Genomic DNA, 17,815 nt, shown 5'->3' on the forward strand with positions numbered 1-17,815 from the left:
CAAGTTCTTCTTTGGACAATTTTTTTTTTTTTTTTTTTTTGTATACTGTGTAATTTAGCTGAATATTTTAACACAACCAGAAGAAATAAATACTTATAAAACCCGAACTGGATAATTAATTACTGCACAAATATGAGATTTCTATTGCACATTTTGTATCCAGTTGCACATTAGAATATGCTCTGACTCATTAATGTTTTTATATCAATTTATCTCTATATAATAATGTGCGAATTAACAAATCGAATTAAAATATTTTGATAAATATAATAGAAAGAAGTTTAATTAAAAGTGACGCATTTAATTCTTTATTAAAGAAAATCTTACTTTCTTTTTAACATCTAGGAACCACCGAAAAGATGATTAAGCTCAAAATTTAAAGAACGAATATTGTAAAATTTATAATATAAATACGCAAATATTTGCGTAATGTTTGAATGTGAAATTAAATTTATATGGAATAGGATCTTATTATATCAGTGTCCAATTACTGATATAAAAAGAAAATCAGAATTCGATTATTAAGTCTGATTGTTATCAGAACGAAAAGTAAAATATTCGAGTAGCGTCAATTATTAAATTATATCTTGCAAATTAGATTAAAGTTCTGTTTACACGATTTGTAAATGTTATAGGATAATACGACAGGAATTTTTTAGTATACGATTCGTAGGCTTCTTATGATCTTCCAAATAGATCTGTTTTCATCTTCTGCATTTAAATTAAAAAAAATCTAATGTCCAGGTTGTTTAACGTTAATGTACGATAGTGGAATTTTGACGAATTTCTTTAAATTTGATCTATAAATGGTTCGACGACCTTTTACTTTTCCGGCTATTATGTATATAACACGGGTAAATATTAGAATCGTGTCAGATTTGGCCTTCCGGTTTTTTTTTTCAAATATTGACGTTTTGAGACCTCCTGAACCCAAAATGTCAACGAACATTTTTTAAGGGAGAAAAAATTGAAAATTTTTCCTCTTTTAAAAGGTGAGGGAACTTTTCTCTTTACATTATGAATTCTCCCTAGATAAAGAGAATTTTGGACTCGAACTGAGAAGATTAGAGAAATTAGAGTTGTCAAACAGTAAACTGTCCCATCAATTCTTTTTGTTGCAAGAATTAATTTAGAATACAAAAAATTTACAAGTTTTCTGTATAAAAATTTAACAAAATATATCTAAAGGGTAAGTGATAATAAAATAGTAGTAATCTAAATGGTAATAAAATAGCAAGAAATAGAGTTTTCTTAGAAGGACCCTAGAGTCAGGTGTGGAAAAAATATATCAGGAAAGTTTTATCTCTGAGCAGATGAAGTAACAAGTCCTACTAAATCTTATCTCTACTTAAAATTCATGAAAACGACTAAATCTTTAAGGTAAATGTTTATAGATTTGAAGCTGAAATTCAAGCTTTTTATACAGATAAATAAATAAATGACATTTTTCAATGAAATTTTTGATTTAAAAGGTACAAAAATTGAGTTTTTTTTCCTCTTAAAAAATTTCTGTATACGAAATAATGCTAAATAAAATCAAGTTATTTTTGAAGATAAAACAATTTGTAAATAACTACAGAGATAAGAATAAAATTTTTACAGGTTAGTTTACAAAGTAATTAATAAATTAATATTTTTAATAGAAAAACAATCAAAACTATTTTTGAAATTTAAAAGTGATTTTTCTTCCAAAATCCTAATAAATATAGAACATCATTAAATTATATTACAATATTTTAACTGTTTATAAATTATATAAGTGATAACTTATAAATTTTTAATTTTCTAAAATTAAAAATAAATTTGAAATATTTACAAAATTAATATATAAATACAAAACGAGTTTACTGTTCCTTTACAAAAACGGTATAATTTACAAGAAAATTTCAATGTAATTCATATTATTGGGCTACAATTTGAAAAAAAATGTATACTTATAAACTTCCACTGTCGTCCGGCTGTTGTCTGTTCTTCGTTAATCCCGAGAAGGGTGTTAAATAGATGAACGTCGAGACCAGATATAGAAAGCTTAGGATTAGGAGGCCCCTAATAATTGTATACTAACTTCTGATGTATACCGTGATTTCAATTCAAAAATTTTCCCCAGAATGGAGTTTCATAGATCACTGGCATGACTCCGTTGTTATCAGGAAAAGTATGACGTGCAAAGGCAAGAAGAACGCCGTGTAAAAAAGTACAGTACATGCATTCTGTAGAAAAATGCTAGATAGGATCCACAACTTCAATGGAAGGAAAAAAGAAGCCCCAGATCTACGGTCCCGCTAACAGGCTCTGTGGGTAGTTCAATACATAGGATAGGGTGGATAAGAAATCGTTAGTAAAGAGGTAAAACTGTGTCTTTACATTGAGAGTTCTTTATTGTGTTCAAATTTTATAAATGTCAGTGAAAATAAGTATATATATACAAATTGCGGCTCATTTTAAACATCGCTGAGGGTCCAAGACGATTAACAAACGAAAGTACTGTATAATATTTAACTAAATATTTATTTATAAATACAATATTATGGTAAAAGCTAGTTATGAAAAGAATAAGCGCCATGAATTCTTCTGTGTTCACAAAATTCTTTCTAAATTATGGCCAAAATGTCACTATAACGCCAACGCAGAATTATTTTAATTGAATTATTTGAAACATTTGTTATAATATATTCTTAAGATTTCTAAATAAATAATTATTCTTATTACTCAAATTTGTTATCTCGTGAATAAAGTTTGCCTTCATATGTTTATTCATGTATGGAATTAAAATCTCGAAGAAATAGACTTATACTAATCATTAGCGAACCTTTTTCCGTTCAATGTCAAAATCCTGACTTAACATGGCGTAACATCCGTTCGAACACGGATGTGGCTCGCTCAACTTCGACAAACCCTCGCATGATAAAGCTAATTAATATAGGACTGAATTTTTCAAAATAATTTCAATCAGTACTTCTTTATTAAAATTCTGAATTTCATATCTTTTTGTTATTTTCTGATAGAAAATAACGATAAGATATAAAACTCAGAGTCTTATTATACATAAATCAAGGCAAGAAATATAAAAGGAACTAAAAATAATCGGTATTTTTATTCCTAACATGGTTAAAATAATCAGGAAATGTCATATTCAAACAATGAAGCTTTGTTTAATATTTTATTTCATTAATTCTATCAAGATAAGATTTCCGGTCGATTTCCGTTCTTCATTCTGCATTTCCTAATTATATATTAGGTTTTAATTCAATATTAAAAGATAATTATTTTATTAAATTCTTATAAAATAAATTCACTTTGACATACAGTTTACTTTTTCAAACTTTAAAAAATAAATATCTACTTGACAATATAAACGTGAATTTAGATCAGTGAGGGTGAACCCGTAACGATTTCAAGGTACCGTCATTTAATATTTAGAAATTAGATTTTCATAAAATATATCATAAAATAATATTTGGCAGATTTGAAAACTTTACGTTTGTAGTGTAAAAGTTCTAAAGTTGTCGCGAAAAGTCATAAAGGTCACTAATTATGAACCTCAAACAGAAAAATTATCATTAATTAAACAACAGCAGATTTCCCATTAAGTGAAATATTTGTTTCTATTATTATCACATTATTATTTTATTTTCATTTATATAGAATTTATTGTTATTTTTCTTATAAATTAGGAAATTAAATAAAGCAAACTTTGTAAGCATTTTTGTTATTTATTAACTTATTTTGGAGTTTGACCCGTACTTTGTACTTCCGCGCGAATAAGAGCATCCCTTTAAGTGTTCCAGCTTGTTTTGGCTTATAAGAACACTACAATGCTATGTCAATGTAGATTATATATTAGGCCTAAATGTAAATGTACTGATACAGTAACTATTGTCACCTCTTTGAAGCAACGATTATTAAAAATAAGCCAAAATAGAAAAAATATTTTCGATGCTATAAAAGATTTTTAAAACAAATAACGAATTTTTTTTAGATACTTTATGGAACATAGTTGCTAATTTGCACCACCTATAAGATCATTCTCTCGCACGGAACTACGATATATTTATATTTTCTATATGTATATTTATAAAATAAAATTAACTTATATGCAATAAATACAAAATTTGTGAAATGGAAACTAAACGGGAGGATAACCGAGTCGAAATATCTATCTATCTAGCCTATAACTTATATTCTATAAATAAAGAATATGCTAAGGCGAAATCTATTTCCAATTCGTTAAAGTGCTAATATAACTACATCGAGAAATTTTATAAGTATTGTATCAATAAATTTTATGTAAATAAATGTCTTTGCTTCTTTATTTTTCCTATTTGTAACTTAACAGAAATTTTTTACGGCAAATATTTTGCCGGGTACAATTAGTTTAACTGCATAGAATTAATGAAATGGAACACTGAACATAACTCCTGCTCAGTTGTATAGTCAGGTTTTGAAGTGAGGGAGAACAAAGGGATAAAGAAGATGCCAAATGTTTGATTGTCATGAAATAGGCGTAAATTAAAACAAAATCTATCATAAAAAAGTATTCAATCCCTCTGCATCGCTGTTGGCTATGCCACTGCTCCTGTTCATTACGATGTTTCTAATCACTGTATTTTAAGTACTACAAATATAAAATATAACATGTCAATGACATCTCAAGCCACTTTCAGGTGGTTGATAGATCCGATAAAAATTTTCTTCGACCAATTAATTAAAAATAATTCTTAATAGATTGATCGATTCACGTTTTAAAGGTAATCTGAATAAAGACCATATGCTGTTTGTATGCTGCGTCCGATATGTGAAGGCGTTCTATCTTACATGAAATGATAACGATTAATTCAAAGCATTGTTATTGTAGCGGATAGGGTACGACTAGTGGCAGTATGGGACATGATTTTAGCTCTTCGCAACATCGGAACCACCTACCCAATTTACTTACTAGTGTCAGATATTAATATTCCAAAAGAAGGAAAAAAAATTGGGTAAAGGGCATGGTAAAGTAAAACTAACTAAAGAGTATTTGTATAATCAATTACTATTGAATAAATAAGTATTTACATTTGAATATAACCAATAAATAAAACTTGGAAATTTCAACAAACAGCACTTTTACGTGTAGGAACAGTACAGGCCTATTTTCGCACCACATCGACACTGTCAAGCTCATTGGAACTAGCTTCATTGAAGAAGGAAGATCCAAGGATAAATCTTATTCTTGCTTCTTCCTTCTTCTTCCATTGGCTGTAAATCCACACAAAACTAGCTTCAGGCGAGTGCAGTGGAATCTACCGGAAGCATTAAGGTTTTCCGTAGCCCGAATGCGACAGTTACGGGTATTCACTGTTTCATTGAGGAAAAAATGTGCCTCTCCACTTCACAGGATCTTCCACGGCCAATACACACCACATCCATTCTGTTAAGAAAAGTCAATGCAAAGGTCAATCCGGTTTTTCTGTCAGCAGCAACAATTGCTGATTGTGTTGACATTACACAAATAACAATGATAACAAGTTTCTCACTGCCTTCCACACTGTGGCATCGGATATACCCAACTGCCAATGACATTGCACTTGCACCTTTGGAGCTTGCAACATTATTCATTGACTGCCTAACAGCTGTGGTAATTTATTCAATAACGTATGGAGTGATAGGTTTGCATCCACGACCAAATTGTATTCCCAGACTTTCAGTTTTCTATAATTGAGTGCTCATTCTTCTGAGAGCTTGTGGAGTTAATAATCCTTAGCGTAAATTCTTATGACGGCGAAATTCCTGAAGTGAAGTATCAACAATTTTTTTCAGTGAAAACAATGACACTTAAGAAATGCATGCAAGGTGATAACTGATAAGAATAACATTTAACAGTTGTGATCACTTCTGTTTCCAGAACTTGGTGGCAACACTTGTTCTTATTCAAAAAACAACTTTTTTTAATGCTTTCAGCGCCAAAAGAGCATTAGTAGTAAGTTTTGGTATTAATCTTTGTTTCACTTGTCATTAAAAAATTTTTAAATGTCTTCCGCTTGTCCTGAAATGCCGCCGTATAGGCTGGATGGCCTTGCTAATAGAGGTCCTCTTAGTGCCCACAGGGCAGAGAGTTTTAAAAAAAATGCCGCCATATCAGATTTGATTGCAATTCGGCTATTACATCTATCTTTATACAGTGTTGAATAAGATATTTCAATTACTATATAAAAACTTCTTGTCTCGAAAATTGTTGAAACTAAATCTCAAATACTATGGTAGAGATAACAGAGACTTGTCACTCTACTTCAATTACCATCGCCCAATAGTATGCTAGTGTTAAACACGTTAATCAGAAATTAATATAATTTGATATTTTCTAAATATTGCTTTTTGAAATTAATTACTAAATTTTTATAAATCTCACTAAACACCTTGCTAAATGTAAAAAAATCTATGTTATTTAACTGATTGAAAAAATATGATCCGAGATGTGTTAGATGTCATGTCTAGTGCTTCAATAATCTGAATCTAAACTGTCTATTTATTATGTCATTATTAAGAATATTGTATTTTTTAAATCAATTTTGTAAATTGTGCTTAACATTATTTTTATTCGTTCTTTTGTTTGGGATTCGGCAACCCAAGACATGGGCGATCTGCCAAGGAGGATGCCTCCCGGGAGGACTTTCTATGGAAAACTGACTTATTTAGATGTTAGAAATGCGAAAAAAACCCTGAAAACAGCATGCGGCCAGTCAATTCGTGAAGCGCGAACCCGCCGCAAACTACTAGTGTTTAGTGGGTTTTATAAACTTGGCCACTGATAGATAATTGAAGGAGCGTTTATAAATTAATGTCTATGATAATTACACTATTTCAGTCTTTGCAATTTACTTACCTATTATCATAGATATTTAGATAATAGGTATGCAAAGATTGAACTTAATGAGAAATGAATATTTTCTCAATTTAGCGCTTAAATTTTTACTCGATTTATCTATGTAAATTTTACGGATAGAATTTTGTATGTCTACTATTTCGAATATCTTGAATATTCCGGGTTCTTTTTTTTTAAATATAATCTAGGTCAGAGGTGGCAGACCTATGGTACATATTCTCCGGAAAACATGATCTATACGAAATTCATTTTAAAACATTTTAATCTTGATCGTCTGTGAAAAATATTCGAAAACTTCATTTACGCTACATTTTTAAAGCTTACAATGTTAGATTAAGTGCATCAAACAGTCGATGTTACAGTATACGTATATTGAATGGCTTTAAAAAGTAAAATCGATCTATAAATAAATTTTGAAAATAAGACAAATACATAAAAAATATAACTTTTTATTTATAAATTGAAACAAAATATACACATTATTAATTACAATTCATTCTTAAGTAATTCAAGTTCATACGCACGTGGATGGAGACCATCCAAACTGTATAAGGCCAACGTTAGTTTTTCGCGCACCATTCCCTTAACGTTGAAAAAGACAATATTTGGGCAAATGAACTGTTAAGAAATAAATTTACAAACAAATACGTACAGGAGGATATGGTTAAAATTTCACTTCTAAAGAAGTATCACGACTGTCCAACTGCTATGTGTTAGTTAAGTATAAACAATAATAAATATTACCGAATAAAAGTCTTTATGTATGATTTGGCAACCAATGGTTTTTTCGTCCCATCAGCTGAAATTTTTGCTGGTTAACGTTTCACTTATCCAGATGACGAGAAAGGGTAACGTTTTGTGGGATATCTTTTCCCATTCCACGATGTCGTTGTTCGATATTAATGTATTGACGAATTAACCGCGACACTTCGTGAGCCTGTTTAAAAAATAAAATAGTTAAATAGAAATATAATTATACGTTATTTTGGGAAGAAGAAATTACCTGATCCGTTTGGATTCTCGTTATTTTTTGCACCATTAAATTTCCACATTTCATATCTAAAAACAATGCTCCATCCTCTGCTCTTACTTTTCTGGTTGATATCACTTCAGAAAATGGATATTTCCATGTGGTTTCCTGAGAAAATGTTTATCATAAATATAAACCGTAATATATTATTTTAATTAAATCATTAATAAGAAATTGGAGCGCTGTTTAAAATATTTTAAAACGTTCTTACATGAGTTAATGTATCTAGAAAATGTACTCCTTCTCTATTCAATGCAAGGATATATTCCATTGGATGACTATCGCCTCTTATCCACTAAAACAAAATGATATTTTTTTTTATAATGGAAATTTAATTATCTTAATGAATCTTAAAATATGACAATTACCTTAACGATAAAGAAACAAGATCCGAAAAGAGGCCATTTTTGAAGAATATCTATTTTAAAAATGCAATTTAGTTTCACTAGATTAAATACATATATTAAAAAATTATAGATGTAATTAAAATGTATACTTTTATTAAGATTTGATATTGTTAGCTATAAATATATTTTTTAATCTTATGAATAAATCCAGTTAAATATTTAAAAAATTCTTTCTAAAATAATTTTGTTAACATTTATCTTAAGAATATTTGAGATAATGGAAACAATTTAACAATTTTTGAAGGCTACAATATATATCATAAATATAATATACACACACAGTACAAAATTTTAGATATTAATATTTAAAGTATACATACTTCAAAACACTTTTAAATTTTTATTTGTATACAATTATTATTTTTTACATAATGTAATGACATCAATTCTTTATCTTAGAAATGCAAATACTACTTCTTTGTTTGAGATTATTATATATTTGTTTACACTGCTTAAAAACTGTTAATTGAAATTTTCATTGAAACAGCAATAAATAGGAGGATATATTCACTAAAACTTAAATTGTTAAAGTAAGCTATTTTATTATAAATAATTTTTCAGTTTGCTAAAAGCTATATAAATATATGATACAAATTAAAAATAAAAAAATTAAAGTAAAAGTAAGAAATGCTACTAAATTGTATATAAATCTAATATTTGAAAAAAAATCTTAAGAGAATGATTTTAAAACAAATCTTTTTACATGTTTTTAATATTCCCTATTATTCACATTTGACTTGTACACTTTTATAAATAGAATAAAACATTTATCATGTCTTTATAGAATTTACTGTACTTGATATGCAACAATAATTATTTGCAAAAATTAACTATGATATATTGTCATCATAAAACAAAACATTCTCTCTCCCCTAAAATTTGATTTAAAACTTTGACAATAATCTGTAATAAATTTTTATAACAAAACAATTCACATAGGACTACTACATTTAAGCTGATTATTCATGAAGTAGTATGGTCTTTAGAAAATGCCCACACTTTACTAAAAAAATCACTTACCTAAGCATTGAGCTTTCGAATCAGTTGTAGTCAGTGAGGTAATGCCTGCCCAATTTTGCTGGACTGCTTCCACCCACTGAGTTGGCCGAATATCTTTGACACTCAGTACTGGCTTGGGAAGAAGGTATTTCACTTCTTCTCTATAAAAATATAAAATAATACAGTTAATTTTTAAAAATATCTTAAATTTAATATTTAATAACTTACTTTGTGGGCATATGCTCCATATCAGCTGCTCTGTGAAGAAGTGCAGCAACTTTGGCAATATCAGGCTGAAAAAGAAAATTTTAATCTAATAATTACTCATTCTTATTAGCAGAATATATAAATTTAATATAACTTTTTATACGCAATCATTAATTAGAAACTACTTTGATAAAACAAAAAACTTGTTTAATATGAAATGTTACAATACCATCAGATGATCAGGCAATTTCTCTCCTGGTAAAATAATAAGTAATCCTTCTAAGTAGTCAGGTGCAACTTGATTAAAGATAACTTCTATGTAAAGTTGATTATCTAAACGTAAAGGATAATACCAGACGGATCTACAGAATATTAAGTAGTAAATATGGCCATTTTTATGTAATTCTGTTGTCACATCTAATATGTATTCTTCTCTGTTTAGTGGCATTGTATAGGGATCTAGTAAAATTATCATAATTTAACTATGTGAACAGAATTTATAACAATTATTATCAAACAACAACAAAACCAAACCTCCTTCTACAATGCAATATAAGGAAAATTCTTCCATTTCCAATTGCTTTCTGACACTCAAAATGCTGCATATTTCTTCAATAACATCTTGAACCACTGTAGTTGATTTAGTATTAATTACTCTTTCAGTTCCACCTGGAAGTCTGTAGATTTGACGCTTCGAATTTCGACCAGCCTAAAAAACATTTTCATTACATAATTAAAATAAATAAATGGAACAACAACCACACAAATAAAAAATATAGAGTAATATTAACTGAATACCATAATAGAAAAAGTACAACACCACTACTAGTTACAATAAAATTAAAAAAAAAAATACAAAAATCATTATTTGAAATAATGATGATAATGAATTAATATCCTAAATATTGATTAAATATATGAATAATATAAAAATAAATATCGATAATATAATATTCTGATAATGAATTAACTATGGTATATAAAAACGAATCTATACATATGTAGATTTACTAACTTATAAGATCAGTGTATTATGTTACAGTTTATGGTTTCCATAAGATATGCATATAGTGAATAAATACAAGAAAACTAAATGAAAGAAATAAAAATTATGATTCTAGATTTATTAAAATGTTACTAGTTATTTGTCAGGTAACAAGTAATAGTTGCTTATATTGGATTATTTACAAATGAAAAGCATAATGAAAATAATTAGAAAAACGTTATCATTAACAATATTTAAATCTATAGGCTACTAAAAATTTCAATTTATTCCAATTTTTAACAATTTTATAATAAGTGATAAAATAAGTTCAATAAATGTTAATTAAAAAAAATTTACTTACTGAAATAGCAGCAATTTCTTCTATGCTGGGAACATTTTTTCTTCCTCCATATTTGAATGTTTTTCTCAAATTCTGTAAACAAACCATTGCTGTTCCTAAAAAGAAATGATGTAAGTATTTAATCCCATTTATTATTTACAAATTTTTGTAGTTTCATTTTTGAACACTTATAATTAACTAAATAATATAAATTTCAATAAACAAGTTTTTTGCAAGAAAGCATTTTGTTACATTTTCCTGCAATATCTCATATATGTTCATTTTATTGTTGATAAATATAAGCAGAAAATAAATATGGCAAGTTTTCAATGTTGTTATAAGCAGACTAACTCGCAAAGGAGTTGGCTAATAAAGATATGTAAGAAAAGAGGGAGTTTGATGCTTACTCCAATTACTGATGAAAAATCAGGAGGAACCATGTCAAATTTTAATTGTCTCAAAATCTGTTTGCAGTTTGACTCCAACAGAAAATTTCTTTCAAGATTATAACTGATGATTCATCTAATAATCTCTGTTGTGAGGTTATTTAGAATAAACAGTCAAATTGACATCAAATACACAAACATTTTTTTAAAAAATCTGTGCTACCTGTTTAAAATTTATCCAGAATTTAAAATCATTACTTACAGTTTCGTAAATACATGTAAGTTTTTACAATTGTAGAAAGTTATACTTAAATAAAATTTCTGACAATGCCTTATTCATTTTTGTTATTTTCTTCATTGATAGTAACATGACCAATACAGTAAACGTTTTTATTTACTTTAAAAATATTTTTGTAGCACCATATTCAGATTAGAATTAAATAATAATATGATATTGAACATTTATTTAATGTTTAACAAAAGTCTCAACAATAAAGTATGGTTTATTTCTCTCAATGCTTTAGAAGTTTCAGCATTTAACAATAATATTAAAATGTCAGTGTGCCAATTATCAAACAAACATTAACTTGGTAAAAATTGGGAAACAGAATTATGGAAATAATCTGAAAAAAATTTTAACCTTTCTTTCTTTTCTGATGTTAAAAAACATTTACATTTGACATGAAAAAAGTGGTTTTATATCTATATTTTGTTTCTGGATTTTCGGAATTGACAGCTTTTTCAAACCGCTGGATAATGTTGAAATCTAATATCTAGTATTTCCATTCACTTAGTTAATCAGTTATTTCAACAAAAGGAATTTTATGATATGTTGTATCAACATGTTTTCAATGTTTATAAAATGAAATATTAGTCATTATGTATCAAAATATGATTTATATAATTGATAATTTATAAATAATTTTACTATCTACTTTTTGCTGATAAAATAAACTTTGTAATTGTTTTACAATAAACGTTTGTGAAAAACTGTTTGATATTAAGATACCAATTCAGTGAAATTATGAATTTATTAAAACATTATTTATCTTGGTACCATGATTAAAATGCTAATGATGGCAGTTTAGCTATCATTAGCATTTTAATATTCATTTACTTTTAGAAATTTGGTTATTACTGAAACGTACAATCAGATAAAATATTATTAGTATTTGCTGATAAATACAAGTTTATTTTGGTGTTTCAATATCAAATATTATTGCTTGAAATTAAATAGAAAGTGAATGGATAGATATTTACCATGACAAGCTCTTCTTTTATCGTAAGCAGCAGTTTCTAAATACTTAAATAAATATGGTTTGAGAGAATCTGAGCACTCGAAATAAGCTGCAACAATTGAGAATAATCGCCAACCACGTTGACAGCTATCTCTAAAATTAATCAAACTTTATTTAAAAATATATTCTTAGCTTTTAAATAATTCTTTTATATTAAATTATAACAATTATATATTTTAAATAAAGATAATACAAATTTAATAAAAGTCTCTGCATTAAAAAATCTTACGTTTTTGTACTCTTATTATTCGTAGTTTGTTTCATAATTTGACAATAAAATTCGTCCCTCATTTGAAGATGCTTGTGACAGTTCTAATTAAATATTTGTTAAATTTTAACAAATTTTCCATTTTTTTTTTTAAATTAAAACTAAATTTAATATTTTGTCAAAAAAGTGACTTACTACTAAAATCGTATAGACACAATCTACTTCTGTCTGCTGTTTATTCATTGGATAATCTCCCATATATCTCATGATGGCTAAAATTAATAATATACGTTATTTATATTCATGACTATTCATCTTAAATCGATAAATTACTTACCAATAAAGCATTCTATAGCTAACTTGTTAGCTTCTGGTGATTCGAATTTCAGTAATGAAGCTTCGATCGGAGACTAAAATTTATATATTTTGAAATTTTTATTTAATTCGAACAATAAAAAATTGAAAAATAACATAGGATATAATAATTACCTTCGTATATTTCACCATATCTGCCAATTCTTTCCAAGTCCAATCGGAATCTTTTCCTTTTTTACCTTTTTTCTTGGATGATTTCAAACTTTCTATCATTTTTATGGAACCTCTCAAAGAGCCATCTCGATCTCTCAACATTTCGTATCTGAAAATGATTCATGCACAAATTATGTTCGAAATTATCTGTATAAAGTCGAAATTAAATAAAATTTTATTAGCTAAAATAACATACTTTTCGACACTTTCACGGAAGTTATAAAGAGCAAATTGTAATAGCGAGTATTTTCCATCGTTCATCTGATTTTGATCGCTTTTGTTATCTTCAATTAATTCCTATAAATATATAGATATTATTATTTATAAATGATATTTGTCTTAAAAACTGTTACATCGTCTTTAAAGTTTTTTACGTGTTTGCTTTCGATCCACTGATTTGCAGAATCATCATGAATTTCGTGCCTACTATCTCCATTCTGTTGTATCACCGGAAATCGCTCATTTGTTCTAAGCAGTTGCTTCTTTTCTTCTCTATACGAAGTCTGCAGTAAATGAAATTATATACTTAATTGACTTAGATTTTTATGGTTTAATGCAATATTAAACAATATTTTTACCGTTTTATTATTAACCATTTGACCAACTTCTTGTTTTCCTAAAGGCAATACATATTCACAGGGAAATATTCCCGCTTCTCCTGAATCTAACACTCCATAAAACCAACCTGCAATAGCAAATTCTCAAGTATTAATGTTATATTAATAATAAAAAATAATAAAGTTATTTAAAAGTTTTTGAAAGGCGTGAATTAGATGTTCATAATTTTAAAACCATTTCATTTACCTTTATCTAAATGAAGATTTTTGTTTTTAACAACTCTTATTATATCCCCTTGTCTGAAACTTAGCAGAGTTGATTCCCTTGTAATATAATCTGCAACAGCTCGAACATATTCGTGTCCACCCTAAATTATGTTTTAAATATTTTTTTTTTTTACCAATTATAAAAATATTAAAAAAATAAATTTATAAATAAAAAATACCTGTGCTGATTCATAACAATACTTTTCTATCATTTTCTTTATACGTGATGCCTGCAAATACGTGTTTATTATTATTATTATTCAAAATATTTGATAATTATACAATAAAATTTAAATAAAAAAATCAATATAGTAACCTTATGGGAGTAAACAGTCATCCAGCCTCCATTACATAAAAGGATCTGTAATGTACTCGTTTTTGGCGAACTAACTTCTGCAATATCTTCGAAACTATTAAAAATAAAATCACCATTAGTTTAAAATTACACTTAATATAAATTTATTTATAAATTCAATATTATATTTGTAAAAAAACACTTCAACAACCGCATTACATGCAAATTTAAATTCGAATGACACAATTTGAAATAAACTCGAATGCGTACGTATCAAAATATTTTACCTAAGAGTATCTAAAACTCGAAGATAATCGCATATAGCATCTCTCTCTCTTCTTACTAAGCGTACTCCAGAATGAGAAACACCGAGAAGTTGAACATTTGGTAAATTCCGTCCTCCCTATAATCGAACATATTCGTATATAAATTAATATAAAATATCTAGATTACTGATTAATGATTATTCTGAAACGCTTAATACTTACAGAAACTGGGAACAAGCGACTAAAATAATTAGGGAAATCTTTGGCTAATTCTATGACATTTCTTTTCATAGCCAATTTAAGATTGCTACCGTGCAGATTGTTGTTGTTAATACCATAACCATCTAAAAAACAATTTATTTTATAAAATACTTAATTTTATAAAATACGAGAATAATATATACTAACCTAATAACTGTCTCAATTTCTTCTTTTCTTCTCTGTTTAAACGTATACAATTAGACGACAAACCGTCCTGGACCACTTGACAAAAAACTAGATGTAAAGCTAGAGGAGTCTCTAATTTTTCGTTAGGCGAAAATACCTTAAAGACGTAATTCATTTTAAATTTATTTATTAAAAATTTTAATTATTCTATAGTTATTGATAAACTTACTTCTTTTCTCACACGAATTTCCCAGCGCACTTTGGTATACGAAAAATAAGGAGCGTTGCCTGGTGCAAATAATTTAGTTTTAATATTCTCTAAAGATTTTTGGTCTGTAGGATCTAGAACAGGAGGAGGAGCTGTATCTACAGGATTTAAAAATTCCGAACTTTCTTCGACTGAAATAAATTATAATGCAAATTATTCATTTTTGTATTAATATATTTTTATGCGATATATTTCAAGAAATCTTTTAAGAAAAATAAAATACGAAAGCTGATGAAATTAATGATGTGCTTAATGATGTAAAATAATGATGGCTTAATGATGTAAAATTTTTATTATTAAAAAGGGGAGTTACCTGGCTTACTTTTACAAAATTATTGTTAAATATTTTATAAAATTATGTAAAAAAAGCTAAGGATATATAAAATTGAATAAAATTGATAAAATCTAGAATTTAAGATTGATGGAAGGTTATGTCATACATAAATAACTTCTATATGTAAGTAGTACAATAAAATTATACTTAAAAAAACTTTTAAAATCTATATTACCCAAGTACTTCCTCTAATAACTCTTTGTGTACGTTAGATATAATTATTTTGTATATGAAAACAATGATATCGACCAATATCTGATACTTATATTCATAATAATAACCAGACTGCATATATTACTGTAAGGACATGTTTGCTTAGTATGTGGTTACAAAAACAAGGTTAAATTAATATGATTGTTTTCAAATATAAAGTGGGTTAGACCTACAATCATTTATGAAAGACTTTATTGTGAATAATGACTATTCTAACTAATTTATATTTTAATGTATTTAGCAATTTCATAAACATAACAAATCTTAACATATATTTTATGATTTCTTCTGTTAAATTATTAGAATAAGTGAGAAAAACCACGCGTTTGAATTACATAAAAATTTGAACCCACGTCACAATAATAAATTACCAGTCTCTCAAGGTCAAGTATTTGAAAAATAAAAAGAATTGACGTTAAACTATCGTCACTTCTCTAAAAATAATATTAAATAATAAAATAAAATATTTTTGAAATGGTTAAAAAAATAATTTAATTTTAGGCCTAAGTATACTGTATCTTCAATGAAATAAAAAGAATTTAGTTTATTTTAATAGTTTAGTAAATTAACTGAAATTTGCACGGGAGATGATAATATAAGACAAGAAATATTGCATATAAATCACTTCAGATATATTTACATAGAATATGAATCTGTGCAAGAACGAATTAATTTTAAAAAATCTCTAACATTACTTTGAATCTGTTTAAAGTTTCGATTATTAAAATCTAAAACAAATAAAACTTGATAAAATTACATTAGTTTTATCCATACTTTATAATGATATTTCCATATATCGCACGACAATGTATAAAATAATGCTCAAAAGATATATATAGCTAAATCAAGGATGCAATTAAATAATAATTTGCATTTGAATCAAGTTTTGAATTATTCAGAACTTCTTTCTTATATTAACAATCTTATATTATTGTTGAATAGGATCATTATGCTGTTGTTAAAAGAAAAAGTTCTAATTAAAAAATCTAAACTAACACTGAAAGATAAAGTGAGGGGAAGAACCTGTTTCAATCGTGGAAGTAGAAAAATATGTTTATTAAAAACATTATTGGATAAAGTAAAATCCAATATTACCAATATACAGTAGTTGTAATAAAAATTTGATAGCCTAAATAAAAATGTCGTACTAGAAATTTAGATTACTGTATATATATATATATATAAGCTATAATATATTAAAATCCACGTTTAATATTAAACTGATTTATTGTATATTCAATTACAAATATTGATAAATTAATTATTAAGCCTATATACATAGAGAATAATCATTAAATATAAATGAAATTTATATTAGTACTGATAATTAATTAACATCAAAGTGAGATTGATAGTATTTTATACAGGCTATAGCAATATTTTATAAATAAGAATGAACTAAAATTTATTAAGATTAAGCAAACTTATAACTCGATAAAAATTGTTAGAATTGTTATTTCATTTTACCGATAGTTTTCATCATTTATTCAATTGTCTTTATGTCAAAAATATAATTAAGTAAATATTAATAAAATTAATTAAGTAACTATATATCTCAATCGATTTCAAAAGTTTTAATTAGTAAATTTTATAATTAAAATTATTATTTTATTTTAAAAATATAAATCTGAAAATGTTTTGAAATATTTTTTTGGCATCTTTCAAAACTTTTATTTATTATAACGATTTATTATATTATAATTAATAGCAATGATATAACTGATGTAATTATTTCTTCTTTTTTTCCAATATAAAAATATAAATTTAAATACATTACAAAACAATCATAGTTTTGAAATTTAATAAACAATTAAATTTCATCTCCACATATTGTAGCAATAAATTGAAAATGAATGAGTCATTGTATTTAGCCAGTTAAAATCTATTTTTGCTGTGAAATTCATATTAAAAAAAATTATAATTTTTTTCAAGCTGTTTAATAATTACCAAAATAGCATATTTCTTACTTCTGTCTAAA

The 17,815-nt window shown here is 26.6% G+C and overlaps 1 protein-coding gene across 1 annotated transcript in view; it reads right to left on the reverse strand.

Moving 5' to 3' along the window:
- Positions 1 to 7,295: 7,295 nt before the first annotated feature.
- The window catches only part of Myo10A (Myosin 10A), a 35,945-nt gene continuing 25,425 nt past the window's right edge, over positions 7,296 to 17,815 (reverse strand). The window contains exons 33-56 of the mRNA XM_067286881.1: positions 15,252 to 15,421; positions 15,044 to 15,179; positions 14,858 to 14,979; positions 14,657 to 14,772; positions 14,391 to 14,484; positions 14,254 to 14,304; positions 14,055 to 14,175; positions 13,829 to 13,935; positions 13,625 to 13,753; positions 13,447 to 13,547; positions 13,212 to 13,359; positions 13,060 to 13,132; positions 12,918 to 12,994; positions 12,744 to 12,826; positions 12,477 to 12,607; positions 10,852 to 10,946; positions 10,040 to 10,214; positions 9,735 to 9,964; positions 9,527 to 9,591; positions 9,320 to 9,459; positions 8,261 to 8,310; positions 8,104 to 8,187; positions 7,866 to 8,000; positions 7,296 to 7,799 (exon numbers count right to left, since the gene is read on the reverse strand). Of these exons, the coding sequence (XP_067142982.1) occupies positions 7,686 to 7,799; positions 7,866 to 8,000; positions 8,104 to 8,187; positions 8,261 to 8,310; positions 9,320 to 9,459; positions 9,527 to 9,591; positions 9,735 to 9,964; positions 10,040 to 10,214; positions 10,852 to 10,946; positions 12,477 to 12,607; positions 12,744 to 12,826; positions 12,918 to 12,994; positions 13,060 to 13,132; positions 13,212 to 13,359; positions 13,447 to 13,547; positions 13,625 to 13,753; positions 13,829 to 13,935; positions 14,055 to 14,175; positions 14,254 to 14,304; positions 14,391 to 14,484; positions 14,657 to 14,772; positions 14,858 to 14,979; positions 15,044 to 15,179; positions 15,252 to 15,421 (2,747 nt within the window). The 3' untranslated portion in view covers positions 7,296 to 7,685. The remainder of the gene's footprint in view (positions 7,800 to 7,865; positions 8,001 to 8,103; positions 8,188 to 8,260; positions 8,311 to 9,319; positions 9,460 to 9,526; positions 9,592 to 9,734; positions 9,965 to 10,039; positions 10,215 to 10,851; positions 10,947 to 12,476; positions 12,608 to 12,743; positions 12,827 to 12,917; positions 12,995 to 13,059; positions 13,133 to 13,211; positions 13,360 to 13,446; positions 13,548 to 13,624; positions 13,754 to 13,828; positions 13,936 to 14,054; positions 14,176 to 14,253; positions 14,305 to 14,390; positions 14,485 to 14,656; positions 14,773 to 14,857; positions 14,980 to 15,043; positions 15,180 to 15,251; positions 15,422 to 17,815) is intronic.

Source organism: Centruroides vittatus, unplaced genomic scaffold (genome assembly GCF_030686945.1).
Source record: "Centruroides vittatus isolate TY-2023 unplaced genomic scaffold, ASM3068694v2 scaffold_386, whole genome shotgun sequence".
Lineage (NCBI taxonomy): Eukaryota > Metazoa > Arthropoda > Arachnida > Scorpiones > Buthidae > Centruroides > Centruroides vittatus.